Raw genomic sequence first — 20451 nt, 5'->3', positions numbered from 1 at the left:
CACCACACTGCTTCATTGCGGATTGATTCTATTTAATACGGCTAGTAGCCGGGACCAACGGCTTGACGTGCCTCCCGAAGCAAGATTAAAATCCTAATTTTTTGGACAATCATGTGATTAAGTCCACAATGTCCTACCCAAACAAAGGACAGTCTCACAAAGTAATTCTTCTTCTTACGTGTGGATTGTGAGGTGGATAACCAAACTCAGCAACTCGGGTGTCAGGGTTATTATTGACCCGCCAAAGGGTGACATGGCTCATGTAACGATTACTCACTTACATCAGTAAGTAGTAACCGGGACCAACGGCTTCCGAAGCACGGTTCATCTTACTTTCGGACAATCAGGTGATCAGCCTGTAACGTCCTTAACAATCTAGGGATCACAAAGTGATTTTGTGATAAATCTCCACCGGAATTCGAATCCGGGACCTCTGGATAGTGAGCCCAACGCTCAACCACTGGACCACAGAGGCCGTTACAAAGTAATTGATAATGTTCCCGTAGGAAACCCAATCCGCATCTCCAGAGCGCTTTATCGATCGATCTAAGGCTTCGTTAGACATCAGGGTTGATGAGGTTGGTAATCTACTTCACAACCCACACGTTATAAGAAGAGGTTTCGTTAAGGGACGCGCGGGGCGTCAAGCGCCGCTTTGCGCGACGCTGGCTGCGGGAGAAACAAACGTATGATAACGTGCTGAGCGTTCACAGAGAAGCGTATTTGCACGCGTTTGTTTTGTAGCGTAACACACTTCATCATCACCAGCCCATTAACGTCCCCACTGCTGGGGCACGGGCCTTCCCAATGGATGGATAGGGAGATCGGGCCTTAAACCAACACGCGGGCCCAGTGCGGATTGATGGTTATTAACGACTGCTAATGCAGTCGGGGCCAACGGCTTAACGTGCATTCCGAAGCACGGAGGAGCTCGAGATAAAAACTTTTTTTTTGTGGTCACTCATCTTATGACCGGCCTTTGCGAAAGTTGCTTAACTTCAACAATCGCAGACCGAGCGCGTGTACCGGCTGCGCTATCGAGCTCCTTAACACACAATACAATAAATCAAAATAAAATTGCTCTTCAAAATTCTAGGTTAAGTAAATTTCATTCATCTTTTTTGGGGTTATGTATACGTTTTTACAATAAAATACCAGATAATATTTTAAATTTGATTGAAAATAAATTTAAAGCTCATGTGAAGCTTACTTTATATAAAAAGCTTCTTATAAGATTAATAACTACGTAATTGATAAAAATGTCTGGTATTGTATGTGTTCCAAGTTATTAAATAACTTGTAATGTATACCCTCATTGGTTTTTAAAAGATGTGTTGCTGTTGCAGTTTCTTGTCATTTCGTCTCCTCAGCCATAACACCTAGCGAAATGACGTAAATTCGACAATGTTACATTGACCTCTAATAAGTTTATCCATGATATTTACGTTGAATGAATGATTCTGATTACGATACATATGTACTTGGTTGGTTGGCGTGGAAGGTAGCGGGCGTCGCGATGATTATTAGCGTGCTAAAACGAAAACCCTTCTTCTACCTTAGTCGGTTTTCAATTCATTCCCCCCTGTTAGTATAAATTTCCGTATCATTCATCATCAATTTAAGAGCGTGGCTCTTAAATTGCCCCGCTCCGTATCATTAGCCCCTTTAAAACTTTTGTTTATAATAAAGATTTGATATTAAATTAATAAGGAAGTCTTAACGGAAGAACATTAATTAAAATTTGCATTAAAGCTACCAACGCAGTTCTTTGTTGATCTATCGACTTCGCTTTGAACTCACTTGTGAATTGTAAAAGCCACTTTCGCTGTTTGAATTGAGGTTCATTATCAAAATTCATTAAAGCTGATGTGACTAGGGAAGAGTCGGTTATTTTACGTGCCTAAAAACAGTTTCTGTGAACTTGCGGTATGGACTAAATAATAATACAGCCTATAGAATGGTTATGGTTGAAAAACGTTCAGCTGCTTGTTTTCCCGGGCATGTCGTAAAAACCGACAGAGGGATTGTGTCCTCTAACATGATGGACTAATGTTATGGGCGATAGGCTCATCCCTTATCACCATAAGGTTCATCATATCCAGCTTACGACATTGTATCAACAGTGACAGTTGTCTTTGATTACTTGTGGCTCTGCCCACCCCATTAGGGATTACGGGTGTGAGTTTATGTATGTATGTAGAATGGTTATGGTAACATTCCCGCCCGCCGAACTAGATTTACCTCACCCATTTATTTAGTTCTGCCCTTCTCGGGAATGCAGGCGTGATGTTATGTTATGTAAGATCTTAAATAATACTAACTTCAACGAAATTATTACGTAAGCTCACGGTTATGTTCGAATTGGGACAGTCAAAGGTATATCCATCATAAGATGACTAAGTACCTTCACCTAGGATACATCACCCTCAAATTCTACCCCCGAGGAAGTACGCCGTTCTACCCGCACTAGACGTGTCCCTGGGCACCTCCAGGATTATGTGCTACTGATTCGTTAGTCGGGCGGGAAGAATGACGTGAATTCTCTATGTCTAATGTTGTCAGTTGTCAGGTATCACATTATTTTAAAAGTTGAATAAAGCCAACATTTTGGTAATGTCTCTTTCTGTTAGCCAACTTAGGTGAGCCGTACCGCCGTCTATAACGGTCGAGCCAACTGTGTCAGCGAAAACAGCACTTAAAATAAATGAATAACACTTGTGCAAGTTCGTTACGAGTTTTCGAATCGGTGCTCTTATTTTTTTTTAAAAAAGCTGCTCTCAATGAGAACCAAGCCGTTGTATCTACCACAGGACCACAGTGACTAACATGAAATTCTCGGGAAAGAACATTCGAAATTTTACTTTACACCGCCGGTCTTTCATGAAACGTTTTAAAGTGTTTACATAATCAAAACAAGACTGAAATCCTCCTCAAAATCTCTTTAATCATTACAAACGCTGCCTTAAAACAGTTAATCTCGACATCCAATGTTGTTTCCACAACACCCTCTAGCTCAAATCCCTGCGCAAACGGCTTTTGGAATATTTACCTTATTAAATTAATGCTTCTTATTTCTATACCTTTCCACGCCAACTTTATAAGATTATCCTGATTTTTAAGGCTTTTACAGTCAGCACCGTGAAAAGAAAAGCAAGATCTTTCATTTAAATTAAAATGTTTTTCGGGCGAGGAGTGTTTGAATATGGTAACGTCAAGGTGAGGTTCTAAAGTCGTTTGGGAGAAAAACATTTTACGAGATTTCGATTTCGGTACCTGCTTCAATTGTTAGGGAGGCATTAGACAGACTGCACTGTAGCATCGCACGTGGTTGGTATATTCAACTGTATACCATTGTACGGTGAGTTTGTGCAGTCGTTATATGAACTTTACGCGAACGGCTGCAGACATGCAGTGTCGATACACGCTGTATTTCATTAGTCAAGTTGCAAACGTTTAGGTCAAAAGACAGAAAGAAAGATGAAAATAATGTCTGAATCCACGATCAATACACTACGTATATTAAAAAGAAAGTAATAGTTACCTGTATAGGACACCAGCAAACAGCAAAGACTACAACGACGACCACAACCATTCTTGTGACCTTCTTCCTCCCCCTCCTGCTCTCAGCAGACACCCTCCCCCCCGGAGCACTCTTCCACAACCGCGTCAACATACACATGTACAACACACTGATCAGCGCCAGGGGGATCACATAAGAAGACAGGAAGAACGACATTTGGAAACCCAACTTGCTATAACCCTGCTCTTCCAAGAAGACGCAAGAGGAATGGTTCCTTCGGAAGTAGGAGTACTCGCGCTCCCCATGACAGATCCCCACAGGAATCGCAGTGGTGAGTATGACAACCCATATGCAGGCTATGGCGAGCAATGCGTTCTTCTCTGTACGTATAGACATTGAAGCTATAGGATGGACCACTGCCATAAACCTGTCCAAGGACATCAAGACAAGGGTATAGACAGAAGCGTGAGCGGTAACCACTATGAAATACTGGACGACTTTGCACCACCAGTCACCAAAAGGCCATCGCGGCATGACGTAGTCTGTCGCAGTGAAAGGCACACAGAAAATTACAAAGAGAAGATCAGCTACTGCAAGGTTGATTATGAGGAGGTTGGTGGTGGATCTCATGCCAGGGTTGGCAGCTACGACTAGGACGACCAAGGCATTGCCGACGAGACCAACGATTCCAATGAACCCGAAGAAGATAGGCACGACCCTGGAGACGACTTTCTCAAGCAGTTCTCCATTGTCGTCGTAGTTGCTGTAGTTGCACTGGAGACCAGCAATCTCTTCGCTGGTCAGATTGATGCATATGCTGTAGAACTCCTCTTCGGTGGACTCCATTTTTGAAGGTTCAACTGCTCATTTTACGGCTACCTGGAACAAAAGAAAATATACCGTTTAAGGAATGCATAAAAACTTACTCTTTTATGACTGAAGAGGGATTTTGTATACTTATTTTAAGTGTCTTAATAGTCATTGTGTTAGGCTTAAAGTAGTTAGTATTATTTAAGATCTTACACAATATAAGGCCTTCTTCTTCTATCGTGTGGGTTGTGAGGTTGAGTACCAACCTTATCAACCCTAGTGTCAGGGTTACTTTTGAGTCGCCAAAGGTCGTCAACATGGCTCACGTAACGACTACTTATATCAGTAAGTAGTAACCGGGACCAACGGCTTAACGTGCCTTCCGAAGCACGGATCATCTTACTTTCAGACAATCAGGTGATCAGCCTGTAATGTCCTAACCAAACTAGGGACCACAAAGTAATTTTTGTGATATGTCCCAACCGGGAATCGAACCCGGGACCTCCAGATCGTGAGCCCAACGGTCAACCACTGGACCATGGAGATCGTTAACATAAGGTGTACCTATAGTATAGATGGTATAGGTGTTCAGGTAATTTAAAATCACGAGAGGATAATTTTCAAAGACAGTACGCCTATTTAGCTAACGTCAGAACAAAAGTGTCCAACGCGTATTAGAAAGTCAATGATTTTTGGACTGGTGGTAACATAATATTGCTACAAAAGAGATGATACTCTTATGTATACTGGAATATCTATAAATAGATGTAATTCCTATCAGTATCGTATTATACCTATCAGTGAAAATATTTGCCCCTTAAGACGTGTTGATTACAGTTATTAATGTGGGATCAAACAACGATCCTATATGTATTTTGTATGTTTATGTTTATGTATATGTGTGTATGTATATTTGGAAAGATCTTGCGTGGTTCGTATCCTGTATTTGTTCGAAACTGCCCCACCTACCACTTTAAATAACATTCCCATAAATACCTCTTAACATGAGCATTTATTTCTTATTAGACGTTACTTATTGTAGATTTGCGACTATGCTGAGGACCCTCATCCGGTACAAAATTTAAGACAACAGGCCCAGTTAAACGCGAACCTCGACTCAGGGGGTCGTCGAAGAGGATAGTATTTGAAAGAATGAATCGACCCTAGCGGATCAATAGCGATAAGCGCTGAATGAGGAAATAGGTAGCCTAGTAGCATAGAATAAGGAATAATACTACGTATAGGACGGCAACTCTCCGCTCCCCACCAGCGGCTGAGCTAGGTTTACCTCACCTCCCTCGAGTACAGTTTGGCCTTGAGTCTTATGGCGTCAGACGTCACACACACAGATGCGCGTGTACGAAAACGTCAATGTGTGGTGTCTGTGTAAAACGAGGTGTTTTGTATGAAGTGTCCGGGGTGTGTTAGTAGTATTGAAATCAGACTTGGTTAAATAATTTGCGGCGTAATGAAGGCTGTCGAACAGAACAGCTGATAATAATATATCGGGTGGTCACCCAAGTGAACCACGTGATACACAATTATGTAAAAGGTCAATGAATAATGTGGATTAATTATTATTAATCCACATTATACACAGTGAGTACACTTGCTTTTGTTATATTTTTGGAATCTTACACAGGAAAGAAATGCTTTATCTATCACACACACACACACACACACATGAACATAAATTCAAATATATCTTATTCAGTAGGTAACTTAGTCACACTTTGAATCGTCATTCTTTACATAACGAATGTCTCATCCGCCTAAAACCTACCTATTGCAGCTTCTCACAACCTGTATAAGTAGAATATAATAGAAAATTCTTTATTATTTTTCATTTCTGTGAAACAATTTCATGTCCCAACTTGGGTGTGTACTTAACGCAATATGTCTTAAAGATTTACACATTCCCGGGAAAATAAGCTGCAAAAAACACCCACCATCGGCTCATACACATACACACAAACAAACGCACACACACACTTAATTTAAATTCATGCGAAATTTTGTAACTAGTATTAAAATAGTATCGCTTATGAATGTTATGTACATATTATAAACATATACAGTATTTTGATTTGTCAAACTTTTTAATTGGCTGTATAAGTATGTAATCTTAAGTTGTTAATATTGTAGTTTTATGCTGTAAAGTTTGCAATAAATGATAAAATAAAATAAATAAAATAAAATATTATAAACATAAATTGTTATAGAAGAGCGGAGCCACCTAATGCAAGCATAATGTCTGCTTAAACGGAAGCTCGAACCTTTACTTAATGCTATATAGGTACCCAATGTTACATTATATATTATACATATTTGTGAACATTAAAGTGAGTTTTCGTTTAGAACTGTTTATATTTGGTGATATGCTATAAAATAAGGTTGATATTTGAATCCATTCGTATCCCTTTGTAACCTTTCCAAACTGGTAGCATTATACCATATTATGACAGACGCGCTTAATTTACAAGATGTCATCTTACGGCACTATAATAAACGAGATTTTATTATTATTATTACAAAAAGGTGAGTATAAACAATTCACATACATACATACATAAACTCACGCCCGTAATCCCTAATGGGGTGGGCAGAGCCACAAGTAATCAAAGACAACTTGCAGCCACTGTTGATACGAAGTCCAAAGATGGATATGATGAACCTTATGGTGATAAGGGATCAGCCTATCGCCCATAACATTAGTCCATTATGTTAGAGGACACAATCCCTCTGTCGGTTTTTACGACATTCCCGGGAAGAGAAGCAGCTGAACGTGTTCTATGTTTTTTATATGCTCCCAGAACAGCATAGAAGCAAACAAAACAATTCACAATTTTATTATAATAATACAATTTGTCACATAATCAGAAACATACCTAACTTCGTCACGTTCAATTAGGCGTTTAAGTGTTCTGAATCTGACCTGGTCCAAACGAACCCATTACACTAGCGGCATTGCACAGCCACTGACAGGCGTTAGACCAGGCAAGACGCAGACCTAGGGTCACCCCCTCTGACTTTCAGTATAATAATTATTTATTTTGGAAGTTTTTCGTGATGTTCGCGTTCTGATATGAACCAGCGGCACGCTATGATGGGCGTTTGGACATAACCTAGTACAGCAATTCGCTCCGTCATATACTTACTTAGTTACATAAACAGCCTACATACGTCCCACTGCTGGGCACAGGCCTCCTCTCAATCAACCGGAGGGGGTATGCAGCATACTCCACCACGCTGCTTCACTGCGGGTTGGTGGAGGTGTTTTTACGGCTAATAGCCGGGACCAACGGCTTAACCTGCGTGTACTTACTTAGTTACTTATAAATTATTAGGAAACTTGATAAATACAATATAGTACAGCTATTTGCTCCTTTAATGTAGTTATTAATTAATTATGAAACTTGATCTTCTTCTATCATGTAGGTTGTGAGGTTAATTACCAACCCCATGAACCCTGGTAATTAATAAATTATCTTAAAAATAAAAAAAAATAAAATAACAATATAATTATCCAAGGCGTTGGTTCCGGTTATTACCCGTAAAAACACCTCCACCAACCCGCATTGGAGCAGCGTGTTGATTGAGGAATGTGCCCAGCAGTGGGACGTATATAGCCTGTTTATGTTATGTTAATGATTAACTACCATATCCGACATAAATAATTCTGTCAATTTAAAAATGGAAAAAATATTTTAAATATGGTGTGAGCCTCAGTGAGCTCAGCACCCATTGATGTTCAAAAATGTTACCCTGTCTAATATTGCCCGGGGCAAAAAATATAAGTCACATCAAAATGAAAAGCTAATAATTTCCGCGGTGTCAAAACATCGGGAAATTGGCATATAAGAGATTTTGATTTAGCAATAATGTTCCCGCAGAATCTCTTCATATTAAGTATGCCACTCAAACTGTCAAACGTAAAAGATAGCATTACCGATGAATATCTATGATACCTATATTCATTGATGTATAATCGCCCTAATTCCTGCAGATGCCTCCTGATTTTATTTTAAGGTAAACCATTTTCTTATGCACCGAATACTGATTGAAAACTGTTAATTTTAAAATAAATGAATAACCCGGCGAATCAAATAGGCATCTCGCTGATATTAACCCGTTTGACTTGTGCTGTCAACTTATCACTACTCACTACATAGTATAAAACAAAGTCGCTTTTTCTGTCCCTATACCCCTATGGTACGCTTAAATCTTTAAAACTACGCAACGGATTTTGATGCGGTTTTTTAATAGTTAGAGTGATTCAAGAGGAAGGTTTATAATTACATCCATTAAATAGTGGAGAAATACTGTTATTTTTGAGGTTTTTAATGTGATGTCGTAAATAATTTCATTTTTTCCTCAGCATTGCACCCGAGCGAAGACAGGCTAGTCGCTAGTAATTTTATAAGGTTATAAGTCAAAATAAAATTTTGAGAGGATTGTGTTTAGTGCCTATAATTGACGTGACAGTGGCCGAATTCCTGCAGACACCTCCTAATTTTATTTTAAGTTATACCCGTAATTTTTTTATCCGCCGAAAAGGAAAGGAACGGATGATTGTCAACAAGTTAATTTTAAAACGAATGAATAACCCGGGTGAATAAAATAGGCATCTCGCTGGTTTGCACTCCGTTTGACGTCGGGTTATTGTCCGATGTAAAAAAAAATTAAACGGTTGTTTTAGATTTCTGCTTAAAATTGACGTGTGTTCCATTAATTTTATGCCTGTCGATTACTCGTCTCTTTCTATTTCAGCGGATAAGACAATGATAGGTATAACTTAAAATAAAATTAAATTTCGTCTGCAGGAATTAGCACCAGTGTGTTCTATAATAAAATTTACTTGACTGTCGATTACACGTCCCTTTACTTTTCGGCGGAATAAGATGTACGATGTTGTCTTTTTGTTATACAAGGTCTATGGTTCAATAAGGGTGTACCGTCAATACTGTCTAGAGTGAATATATTGAGCTGCCGAAGTATTAGCTACTATCTTTTGATCGTAGTTTTCGATATCAAAGATCAAAAGGTGAACAGTAAATTGGAATGTAACCTTTCCTTCTCAATGGGGTAGAGAGAAGACACGTTTCTGCATTGGTGTCATTTATTACGCTATTTCTAAAGACGAAGGTAAATTCCGGCCATTCGTATGCCAGGTTCGTATGTTTTTCGAGTCTTGGCGAAATATACTGCCTTTACAAAAGGAAGACTAGAAATATTACCAGGTTTAAAATATCGAAAGAAGTCCACATAAAAAAAAAAAAAACAGCTGTGCAAATTGGCCGACGGTAAACACCTTTTTAAATAAATCATTATTTTTTTTTAGAAATAATTGACAAGTCATAAGATACAAATAAAAACAAGAAGCTTAATAAATCAATAGGACTTATTACCCATCAGACCCGATTCGTCAAGGTCTGGGGCTCAAGCATCGTGTGTCACCACGATATCGCCATATATTTCATAGGAACCTAAACCCGATGCCCACCGAAATCCCCTGGTAGTTGTGGCTTTCGAATACATTCCTCTTAGAGAAAGTACTGAAAAGTATCGGTGTCTGGGGGACGTAATATACGAACCGAAAAATTTTAAACTTTTTTATTTTCATGAAAAAGGTTCTGCTCATAGAAAAATATTCAAGTACTTTTATGTTTTTCATTTTAAGGGCAAATCTACGGATAAAGACCTCAACGGTACGGCAATGCAGGACGGATGGGGCAAGTCACAGGGACTGTAACCTGGAACCTGACAGAGGGCAGCAGTAACTGTCAGTACTATTCAAAGGCGGAGGACAGGAGTCCTAGTGTGGCTTTGTAATAGACTACTCTGGGCGCTTTTTCACTTGCGTCAGACAGAGTACTGGGGGGCGGAAGGCAAGAGGGAAACCACTGTCCTATTTTTCCCTACAATTTGGGCATAGAAAATGCTGCACCGGCAAGAGCTTGGCTCTTAAATTGATGATGAAGGAACAAATATATATGTCTACGCTTTGCCGTTTATTTCTACATTTGATGTTTGTTGGAGGACTATATTGCGAGAATAATACAATATAATATTCCTTTGGTTTATATGTGAAAAAATATAACAATAAATATATGTTTATTAGTGTTTCTGCTTGATTGATGTAAAGGAAGAAAGCGAAGGAAATGGAATTCCATTGTAACTGCTTACCCCGGTGGGAAATAAGCGTGACTTTATGTGTGTGTATATAATATATCATTGATGGCGTATTACTGTATTATTACTCAAAAATGTGCGTGTGTGTGTGTGTGCTTATGTTTTATTCGTATGTTTATGTCCTTTGTATATGTTGTTGTGCAATAAAGTATTATTGATTGATTGATTGAAATGTGAATAAAAAAATAAGTAGTTATGTGATGTTATTAATAACATAGCTATAGGTATCGTGCGCTTTTGCAATATCTCTATATTGCGAAGCTAATGGAGCCCATATAAACATCAGATCTAACTTTTTCCCTAACAAAACATAGCACAGAAAACTCAACGATAATACCACTAAGTAGAATACATAATCCGATGGAATGCTGTTCACAATTCCATCTGACAACATAATGCAGCAGTCAAGACTCGTCAAGAGGGGATTAACTGGCTTCTACTGGGAGCTATTGTGGAACTATTTTAGAATCTTAAAGGCTTCGGCACATAAAAAGCTGGAACAGGTTAGAAGCAGCGCGGCGCAGTTTCAACGCGGGCGTAGAATAAGGAATATAGAACGTATAGAACGGCATCTCTCCGCTCCCCACCAGCGGCTGACCTAGGTTTACCTCACCTCCTCTCGGTCTTACTTTAGTTTTCAATCGTACGGACGTCAGACGACACACACAGATGCGCGTGTATGATAATGTCAATGTGTAGTGTCTGTGTAAAACAAGGTGTTTTGTATAAAGTTGTCGTAAAATTTTGTACCTGGTAAGAGCGGTCAGCGCTCCCCATTTGTCCGGCCAAGTAGTCAATGACATTTGAAGCAAATCTACAATAAGTCACGTCAAACAAAAGCATTTGCAACGCTTTTGTTAGGTAACGCCCCACTTGTAATGTAATGTACCTGTCTGTCTGTGTCTGTGGTGTCCGGAAGTAATAAATGTTTCTTTCTTTCTTTCTTTCTTTGTCATATTTGATTCTCATGCAGTATTTTCCCATAATGTGGTGTTTCTTTCTTATTTGCTTTCGATATCATATATATGATCATGAATATATGTGTTTTGTTCGTGATATTATATTATTTTTCACTAACACCGTTGGCTCGATCAATATAGACGGCGATAAGGCTCGCCTATCACGTTGGTCTAATAGAAAGCTCGGTGTAGGAGGAAACCCACTAAGTACTTAGTTCATCTTGCGATGGATGTACGTCTGTCTACCCCAATCTCGATATACTAGTGAGCATGTTATCTTATATTTCGTATAAATCTATTACATATTGCATATATCATATATTGCATGCTGTGTTTACTTATAATTAGTCACTACATTTAGCTTATAAGTTGCAAATGTGTTACTTATTACAATGTACTAATGTAAGTGATTGTTAGTAAACCAAATAAATAAAATAAAATAAAATTACACACGATGCTCTGTTACCACGCAGGAATGCTGAAACTGCCACCGTTCCGCGCCTGCGCTACTGCGCTTTTGGTGTGTCGAAGTCTTTAGGTTTGTTAAGCTGATTTGAATCTGTTAGGAGAGTATAGAGGTAGTTTACTACTAACACAATTTTCTGTTGAAGTGGGAAATAAATTATCCATTCAGGTTTATCGATAAATTTCATTTGTAGATAAAAGTAGAATAAGATAGGCGTGATAGCTCAGTTAGTAGAATGCTCGCCTCTCACTTTGAGGTCGAATCCACCACAGGCCTACACCAATGATTTTCGAATTTGTTTTTGAATTCATGTTTGGATCATAAATGATTATCACGTGATCAGCTGTGAAGGAAAACGTCATGAGGACAACCACATTCCCGAGAAATGCATTTTCGGATGTGACCTAACCTGTACTTTCTGAAAATAAAAAATCAGCTTAACTTTCAGCTATAAACCAGATATATATTCAACTAAGCATATTCTGGCGTTCGTATCTGCCAAACTACGGTAGGAAGAGATATTGCTACGTGCTAGTGATGCCAATGTCTCGATTTGTTAAACATGTCCCATTTCAGAAGGCCTTATTGTAGGGACATATTGGTGCTAATTCCTGCAGACGTCATCTTATTTTATTTTAAGTTATACCTGTCATTTTCTTATCCATTGAAAAAGGAAGGGACGGGTATAATCGATAGAAATAAAATTTATGGAATACACGTCAATTTTAAGCAGAAATATAAAACAACCGTCTAAAAATATTACATCGGCCAGTAACCCGACAGAGTCAGCACGTCAAACGAATTACATACCAGCGAGATGTCTATATTATTCGCCTGGGTTATTCATTCGTTTTAAAATTAACTTGTTGACAATCACCCGTCCCTTTCCTTTTCGACGGATAAGAAAAGGAAGGACATAACTTAAAATAAAATTAGGCGGTGTCTGCAGGAATCGGGGCCATTATGCCTCTAAGCCGTGTATTAGTAGTTAAATTACAGGTCATTTTTTTTTTTTTTTTATTTAAGGAAAACATACAGCTTAAAATAACACATGTATCAGTATAACACACTTAAGGTAGTACAGAAGCCAATGAAGTTTTCACCAAGAATTAATGCATGCACTTGGGTATACAAAAAGAAGTAAAAATAAAACACATATAGGATGATTAAAAGAGAATACGAATTTAGACATAATAGTAATAATATTAGTGAGTACAGTATATCTTTGAGTACTTACTCTTCAGTAGTCAGTTTAACTTACTAATAACAAACAAAATAAAGAAAGAAACAAAACACACATAAGTACTTATTTTAATTCAATTTAAATAGAATTTTTTATTCTATTTTTTTCTTTCTTTCACCTTTTTATGTTTCATGCATTGAATAAAGTATAATCTCTCTCTTTATTTAAGAGCTGCGCTCTTGTCGGTGGTGTAATCGCCATTCCTCTCTTCTTCCCGCCAAATCCTTCACCTCCTGATACGACACGACCTGCACCTTCTCTTTTATTTGTTTCATAAATGTTCTCCTAGGTCTACCCCTTCCTCTCTTCCCTTCAATTTTTCCTTCTTTTATGTATGATGTTTTTCCTTGTATGATGTGTGTAGAATAATACTACGTAATAATACTGCGCCCCGGATCATACTCAGGCCTGTTGTCTTAAATTTTGTACCGGGTGAGAGCCCCCAGCGCTCCCCATTTGTCCGGCCAAGTAGTAAATGCCATCTGCGGCAAATCTACAATAAGAAACGGCAAAAAAATAATGTAAAAATGATATTCTTTTGTCCTGCTTTTTTCATACTTCCGTCCCGTTTCTTCTGCTCCTCAAGCAGCACTAGCGCAAGCCTACTTGGCATGGTACATTGCATGTCGGCAATTGTACAATTTAACAGGCGGTTTTATAAGATCTACAGTCTATTGCAGAGTTTGCCAACCAGTGGTCCGAGAACACTGAAACTTAAGTTTAAACTTAGGTTTATATATTTATGGAATATATATTATATAAAATTTATTTCAGTTTGGTTTGTAGGTTTAGTTTTATATTAGTATAAGTAATTTGTAAATAATTTGTACGCGTATGTATGTCTATCTATATAATATTATACGTTGTATCTCTGTCTTGTCACGTGGGTCAGCTGGAAGAAATATCTTTGTTTAGAGATAAGTTTACCTGTACTATCTGTTTTCTTTGTATGTTCCTTGTGTCTGTTTTATTGTATACAAATAAATAAATAACAAAATAAAACACACCAAAATTGTACTCACTGCTTTCAATATAGCTTGAATAGAACTGGAGATAAGTATAGTAAAACGTCGAATGCAATCTGTAAAGTACCTACCCATTATACACCCACTTTTCGCCAGACTTTTTCAATTCAATTCTCAATTACTTATTGCATTCCCTGTAGTACAATGGGGTGTTATAATAGACATAGGAACTAAAACATGGACCCTGTAGGGCACAGCAACGTTGAAGGGAAGAGAGGAGTGTGTATTAAAATTAAAACTTATCATTTAAAAATTCGTCTACAGTATAGCACTTTAAGTCTTACATTGTTTAGTTTTAAGATTTCAATAAATATTGTTTGTGAGAAAATAAATATAAAAAAAACATACCGGGTGCTAGAGACATCGTACCGAATACTGAGAGGGATGATTCAGACCATAATAAATTCTGAGTTGATATCAAGTGGAATTTTACGTCGCAATATTCATGTCGCTTTTTGTGTTTTTAAATTATTTTCAAGTCTATACTTTTGCGATGGAAAATTCTACTTGATATTAACTCAGGATAATGAGCTGAATCATCCCCCTCAGTATTTGTTACGATATCACTTACACCCTGTACAAGTACATACAGGTAGTCATACAAGTACGTGACACCACCGTAACGTAACAGTTCCTCATACCTACTATTTGAGTAAACGAACTTATTATTGTTTTGGTTACATTTTCACACTATAACCCTTTGCGCAGCGTTTACTGCAAAATTATAGTATAATATTTGTCCCTAAAGATCGGAGAGAAGAAAACTTATATTTAATCAAACTGCCTTTTTTCCAACTGGCTACTTTTTTTTTCATCACTCAACCTTCAGATGGGATACACTCCACGTTGCTCCACATTATATTTTATAGCAATTTATTACGGATTTTAGCAGGACATTGGTGCTAATTTCTGTAAATACCATCTAATTTTATTTTAAGTTATATCTGTCATTTTCTTATCCGCCGAAAAGGAAAGGGACGGGTAATCGACAAGCATAAAATTTATGGAACACACGTCAATTTTATGAACAAATCTAAAACAGCCGTCTAAAAATTTTACATCAGGCAATAACCCGACACAGTTAAGTAGACAGCATGTAAAACGGATTGCATACCAGCGACGTACCTTTTTCATTCGCCGGGTTATTCATTCATTTACTCATTCTTCCTAAAATTAAGAGCTGTGAATCATCCGTCCCTTTCCTTTTCGACGGATATGAAAATGACGGATATAACTTAAAATAAAATTAGGCGGTGTCTGCAGGAATCGGGGCCATTGTATAGAGAACTGTCTAAATTTAGGAACACTCAACAGTGCTGCCGCCTACGAGCTACTAGTTTTTATCCTCATTCTTAGGAGATTTTATTTTAAGCACTTTGAAATTAAAAGTGCCCTGGCCCTGGAAAGAAAGGTTAGAAACCACTGATCTATATAAATAATGCGAGGAGCTCACGAAACGTTTGCAAATGCTGTTGCGAAATATGTTTACGGCTTCTAATTTACAATTTATGTTTCAGTGGAGTTTATTTGTTTGGAAATTACCGATAACCATAGAGTTTTTTTTTGTTTCCCCGAAGGGTAAGGCAAAGGGAACGATGCCCATACAGCCATGACTTATGTATTTTTTTTTCTTGATGATAATTAATGGAATGATGAAAGGTAATGACGATGAATGATGAAACGTAAGCCCCCACCTTCGGAGCAGAATCCTACTCCGAACCCCAAACGAATTGACTCAAAAGTACGCATAAAGTTTCGAGTTATAAAACGGCTTGTTGGCACGAAGCAAAAATAGATACACTTTGTTTATGGAATGTACCGATATAATAACACCATCGCGAATGTTTTCCGACTAACATAATGCGATAATTAACGACAAAACACCACTTCGTATTGATTATTTAGATCAACGAAGAACATTTTGACTGACAGCTAAGAAGATTGAATGCCAAGTCCGCGAAATAATTTTACAATACAATACAATACAAAAACGCTTTATTGCACATGTAAACACAACACTCAAAACAATTACAAATGTCACGAGAAGTACAATCGACGGTCTTATTGCTAAATAGCAATTTCTTCTAGGCAACCTTAGGGAGAATGAACTTCTTACATATTGTAGTCGGGGACGGTGAAATACAGGTCATCATCATCATCATCATCAGCCCATTAACGTCCCCACTGCTGGGGCACGGGCCTTCCCTATGGATGGATAGGGAGATCGGGCCTTAAACCACCACGCGGGCCCAGTGCGGATTGGTGGTTATTAACGACTGCTAATGCAGCCGGGACCAACGGCTTAACGTGCCTTCCGAAGCACGGAGGAGCTCGAGATGAAAACTTTTTTTTTGTGGTCACCCATCCTATGACCGGCCCCTGCGAAAGTTGCTTTTTTTTTTTGAAAATTGAAATACAGGTACAAGTAAATAATTCAATATAACTTAAAACGATTGATGCACTTACTGAAGTGCATTTATTCAATCTACCACTGGGTAGATTACCAGCTCATGATCTGTCTATCAATTTATCCTATCCAAGCTGATGTATGCCAGTGGATGTTGTTATTGTCTTCGCCAATACGTCAATTATGTTCGACAGCGTAATCCCGGGCTACGGAATTCCCGGGAGCATAAGCCGAATACGTGGGCCGAAGTCAAAATTCTCTCCTTCGCTTTTCTAGCCATCACATCTACGTAGATATTTAAGGGATTTTTGACGAGAATCTACTAAAAGAGATTTCCTCGAACGGCATAAACTAATAGTGATGGGTAAGTTATTTGATGGGGAAACGGGAAAATAACTTGCATGTTTGAATTGGTAAGAACAGATTGGTAAGAATTTACCAATTCAAACATCTCATATCCCTAACTTTAACGCAGTAAAAACCCGGTATTATGTGTTGTAATGATGAGTTTCCGATCTATCGTTCTGTAAGGTTTATTGTTATTTCGCTGTTTGTGTCTTTTTTACCCCACTACAAGGGGAACCAATACTTTGTTCTATTCTATTGTATAACTTATTGTAAGTAGGTCAAAGGGACCAAGCCAAGTAGGTCAAAGGGTTAGGCCGGAGACCACGCTCGAAACCAGGGGGGTTAAAAAGGCCGCATCGAAGCAATTCATTTAAAAAAGCAATATTGCTATTTGACATTTAATTTTGTGTGCATTGCGCACTTACTTTTATATGCGCAAATGTCAAATTGTAATATTGCTGTGATCAATTGCTTTGATGTGGCTTTATTAACCCCGAGGTTGACGTAAATAACACTTTCCACTGTGAAGCTGTACGCCCGTTGTAGTCCGCCGTCCCTTTTGTCTTCGCCTTAGGGCTTATTACACACACCTGTGCGACAGGGCACGGGTGGTTACCATGGTCACTACCCACCAACTCGCTCGAGATCGTGGTTACCATAGTTACGCTCCGCAGATTTGCTATTAGACTAGACGATCTGATAGGGGAACGGGAGTTGGTGGGGAGTAACAATGGCAACCATCGTGACCTTCACGCATCTAGCCTGTCGGACAGGTAGGTGCAACATTATCGAATGAAAATAGTGCCAAAGGAGATTGCTAATTTCCCCGTCACACTACTATAGTGTCACGGGAAGGAAAAATCTCCCATGACACGACTGGTAGTGCCAACCAGTATTATCTAGGGAAACAAAGGGTCATAAGCCCTTTTCCCGTGGCTGGTGAGCTACTTCATACACCATGTCGTCCTGTCCTTTCCATCGAAGACAAGGATTTGTTATCTTGTGTTATTTGTCATTTTAAATGCTTTTTAAAAGTTCTTAACTTATGCTTTGTTTCGATCCGTGACAGATCGCAACAGTATTTTTTTTAAATTCCAACCCCCCCCCCCATGATCCACCACCCCGCGCGGTATCCAAAGATTTAGTTTGCTTTGAAACCTACGGCATTTCATTCAAGCTGATCAACTGAACGTAATACCCTAAATTGATACCGTTATCTATTTAACTTCAAAAGATTGTCCCTCAGCTTCGTAGTTCCAAGTTTCCTTGTTTACAACTGTCATTACTATATTGACTGTTAATTAAATATCTTGAAAACAACTATTATTCAACTTTTATTTATGTTAGTAAGTGCTCCACTTCGCTATAGTACGTGCAAGTGAGTTTTCGGCTCGTGTTTTACCACAATCTCACCTGATGGTAAGTAACAATTTGGTCTACGATGTGTCACGATTACTTAGAAAATGCCTATTCACTCTAACCTTGAAGACACAATCGCATCAAAAAGGAATAGATATATCATTCGTATGAATGATTTCGGTCAAAAACCATTCGAAAATCGAATTATCATTCAAATGATAATTTATAATTCGAATGACGCATGATCTTTTGAATATCGAGTATGGAATCATTCGAATATTTTTATAAACTAACTACATGATAATCAAATCGTCATAACAACACTTCAACAAAATGTCCTAACTAGATTTTTCATATTTTTCTAACCTTTTTTTAACCATTTTTCTTATATTGCTTACGTTTTTTTTTATTAACTTTCTTTGAAATGTTCTCTATAGATAATGTTATAAATGACCATATTCCTGGAGGTGGAGGCCTGGACACCTATAACACATAGGGTATCCTAGTTTTAGGCTCCAGCCTCTACAAATACTATTCTTCTTCTATCGTGTGGGTTGTGAGGTGGGTTACCAACCTCGTCAATCCTGGTGTCAGGGTTACTATTGACCGCCAAAGGCCCCTGACATGGCTCATGTAACGACAACTTACTTACATCAGCAAGTCGTAACCAGGACCAACGGCATAACGTACCTTCCCAAGCACGGATCAATAACTAATACTATAATACTATTATTGTTCATGTTAAAAACCCTTATAAATAAGAATAAGATTAATATTATTTGTACATACATACATAAACTCACGCCCGTAATCCCTAATGGGGTGGGCAGAGCCACAAGTAATCAAATACAACTTGCAGCCACTGTTGATACGATGTCGTAAGCTGGATTTGATAAACTTTATGGTGATAAGGGATCAGCCTATCGCCCATAACATTAGTCCATCATGTTAGTGGACACAATCCCTCCCCCCTAAACCCTATTATTTGTAGAGGATATAAATACTTCACTTATTTACTTAGATACTAGTGTAATGTTGTAAAATTAAAGAGATTGGTTGTAAAACGTCGGCTTTTATTGAGGTGTAAACTCCAGTGAGAGATTACTGTCTTAGATAATTTACAACGAAAATACTTCAACATTTACTATGTCGTTGGATTAACAAGTCGACTTTTTTTTTGACGTGACTTATTGTAGATTTGCCGCAGATGGCATTAACTACTTGGCCGGACAAATGGGGAGCGCTGAGGACGCGCCCGGTTTAGTCAAAATAAATGTTTCATTTATGTAACTCTTAAAAGAAGAAGATATCTACAATTCTCAGAATATCCACGAAACGCGGAATACTTTGAAAGTTATTTATAAACGGCCAAGCTGGAAATATTACGCGGAAGATAAAAATGTGTTTTGATTTATTTTATACCTACAAATATACCGAGTAGAGTCCAAAGTTTATGAATTACCTGGCGGATGATAAACTTGAGTTTTAAATTAAAATTTGGGAAACTTTTCCTACGCGATTCTCACGCCACGCGATTTTTGACCTTCTATTAGCATACTTATATTAGCTTAGTTTAAAAAGCGCAAAAGTAATAATTATCTTTTTATGATAATTAAAGCACATAATAACGGGTTCCTACCGCGTTTAAATGGGGATATGAGACTCCCGATATTTCGACACTGTTGCAAGTGCCATGATCAAGGAGGTAAGAACCCGTTATTATGTGTTTTAATTATGATAATAACCGCGTAAACTTCAAACAATGTAAAAGAAAACGTTTTTGTCACCTTAATATATGTATTTATTTAGTAATTAAAATCTCATACTTTATCTATGACCTGAGAAACTTGCAATAGGGCTACCTGTTTAATTTAATTCCTTTTTCCTTTAACAAAGGCTCAAATACCTACAGCACGTGTAACAATCGTATTTTATTAAAAAAAACACAAAGAACGTATTTCAAAGAAGAGTTCTGTTCATTTAATTTTAACAGATCTCTCCCAACCGCACTATGTCTGTCAATACATTGAATGTAAACTAAATTATATTGAAGAATGACTAATGGTATATTTATTTAAACATACCAGCAAACTCGTGGTAGTGTCATGAATAACCGTGGGTT

At 38.0% G+C, this 20451-nt stretch overlaps 1 protein-coding gene across 1 annotated transcript in view; it reads right to left on the bottom strand.

The window, feature by feature from the left end:
- LOC126368627 (allatostatin-A receptor) overlaps window positions 1-20451 on the bottom strand; it is a 222280-nt gene that overhangs the window by 12154 nt on the left and 189675 nt on the right. The window contains exon 3 of the mRNA XM_050012697.1: window positions 3542-4399. Within this exon, the coding sequence (XP_049868654.1) occupies window positions 3542-4366 (825 nt within the window). The 5' untranslated portion in view covers window positions 4367-4399. The remainder of the gene's footprint in view (window positions 1-3541; window positions 4400-20451) is intronic.

The sequence above is a fragment of the Pectinophora gossypiella genome, chromosome 8 (assembly GCF_024362695.1).
Source record: "Pectinophora gossypiella chromosome 8, ilPecGoss1.1, whole genome shotgun sequence".
In the NCBI taxonomy this organism is placed as follows: Eukaryota; Metazoa; Arthropoda; class Insecta; order Lepidoptera; family Gelechiidae; genus Pectinophora; species Pectinophora gossypiella.
The sequence above is the reverse complement of the archived record's forward strand: the minus strand, read 5'-3'. Positions and strand labels throughout refer to the sequence as shown.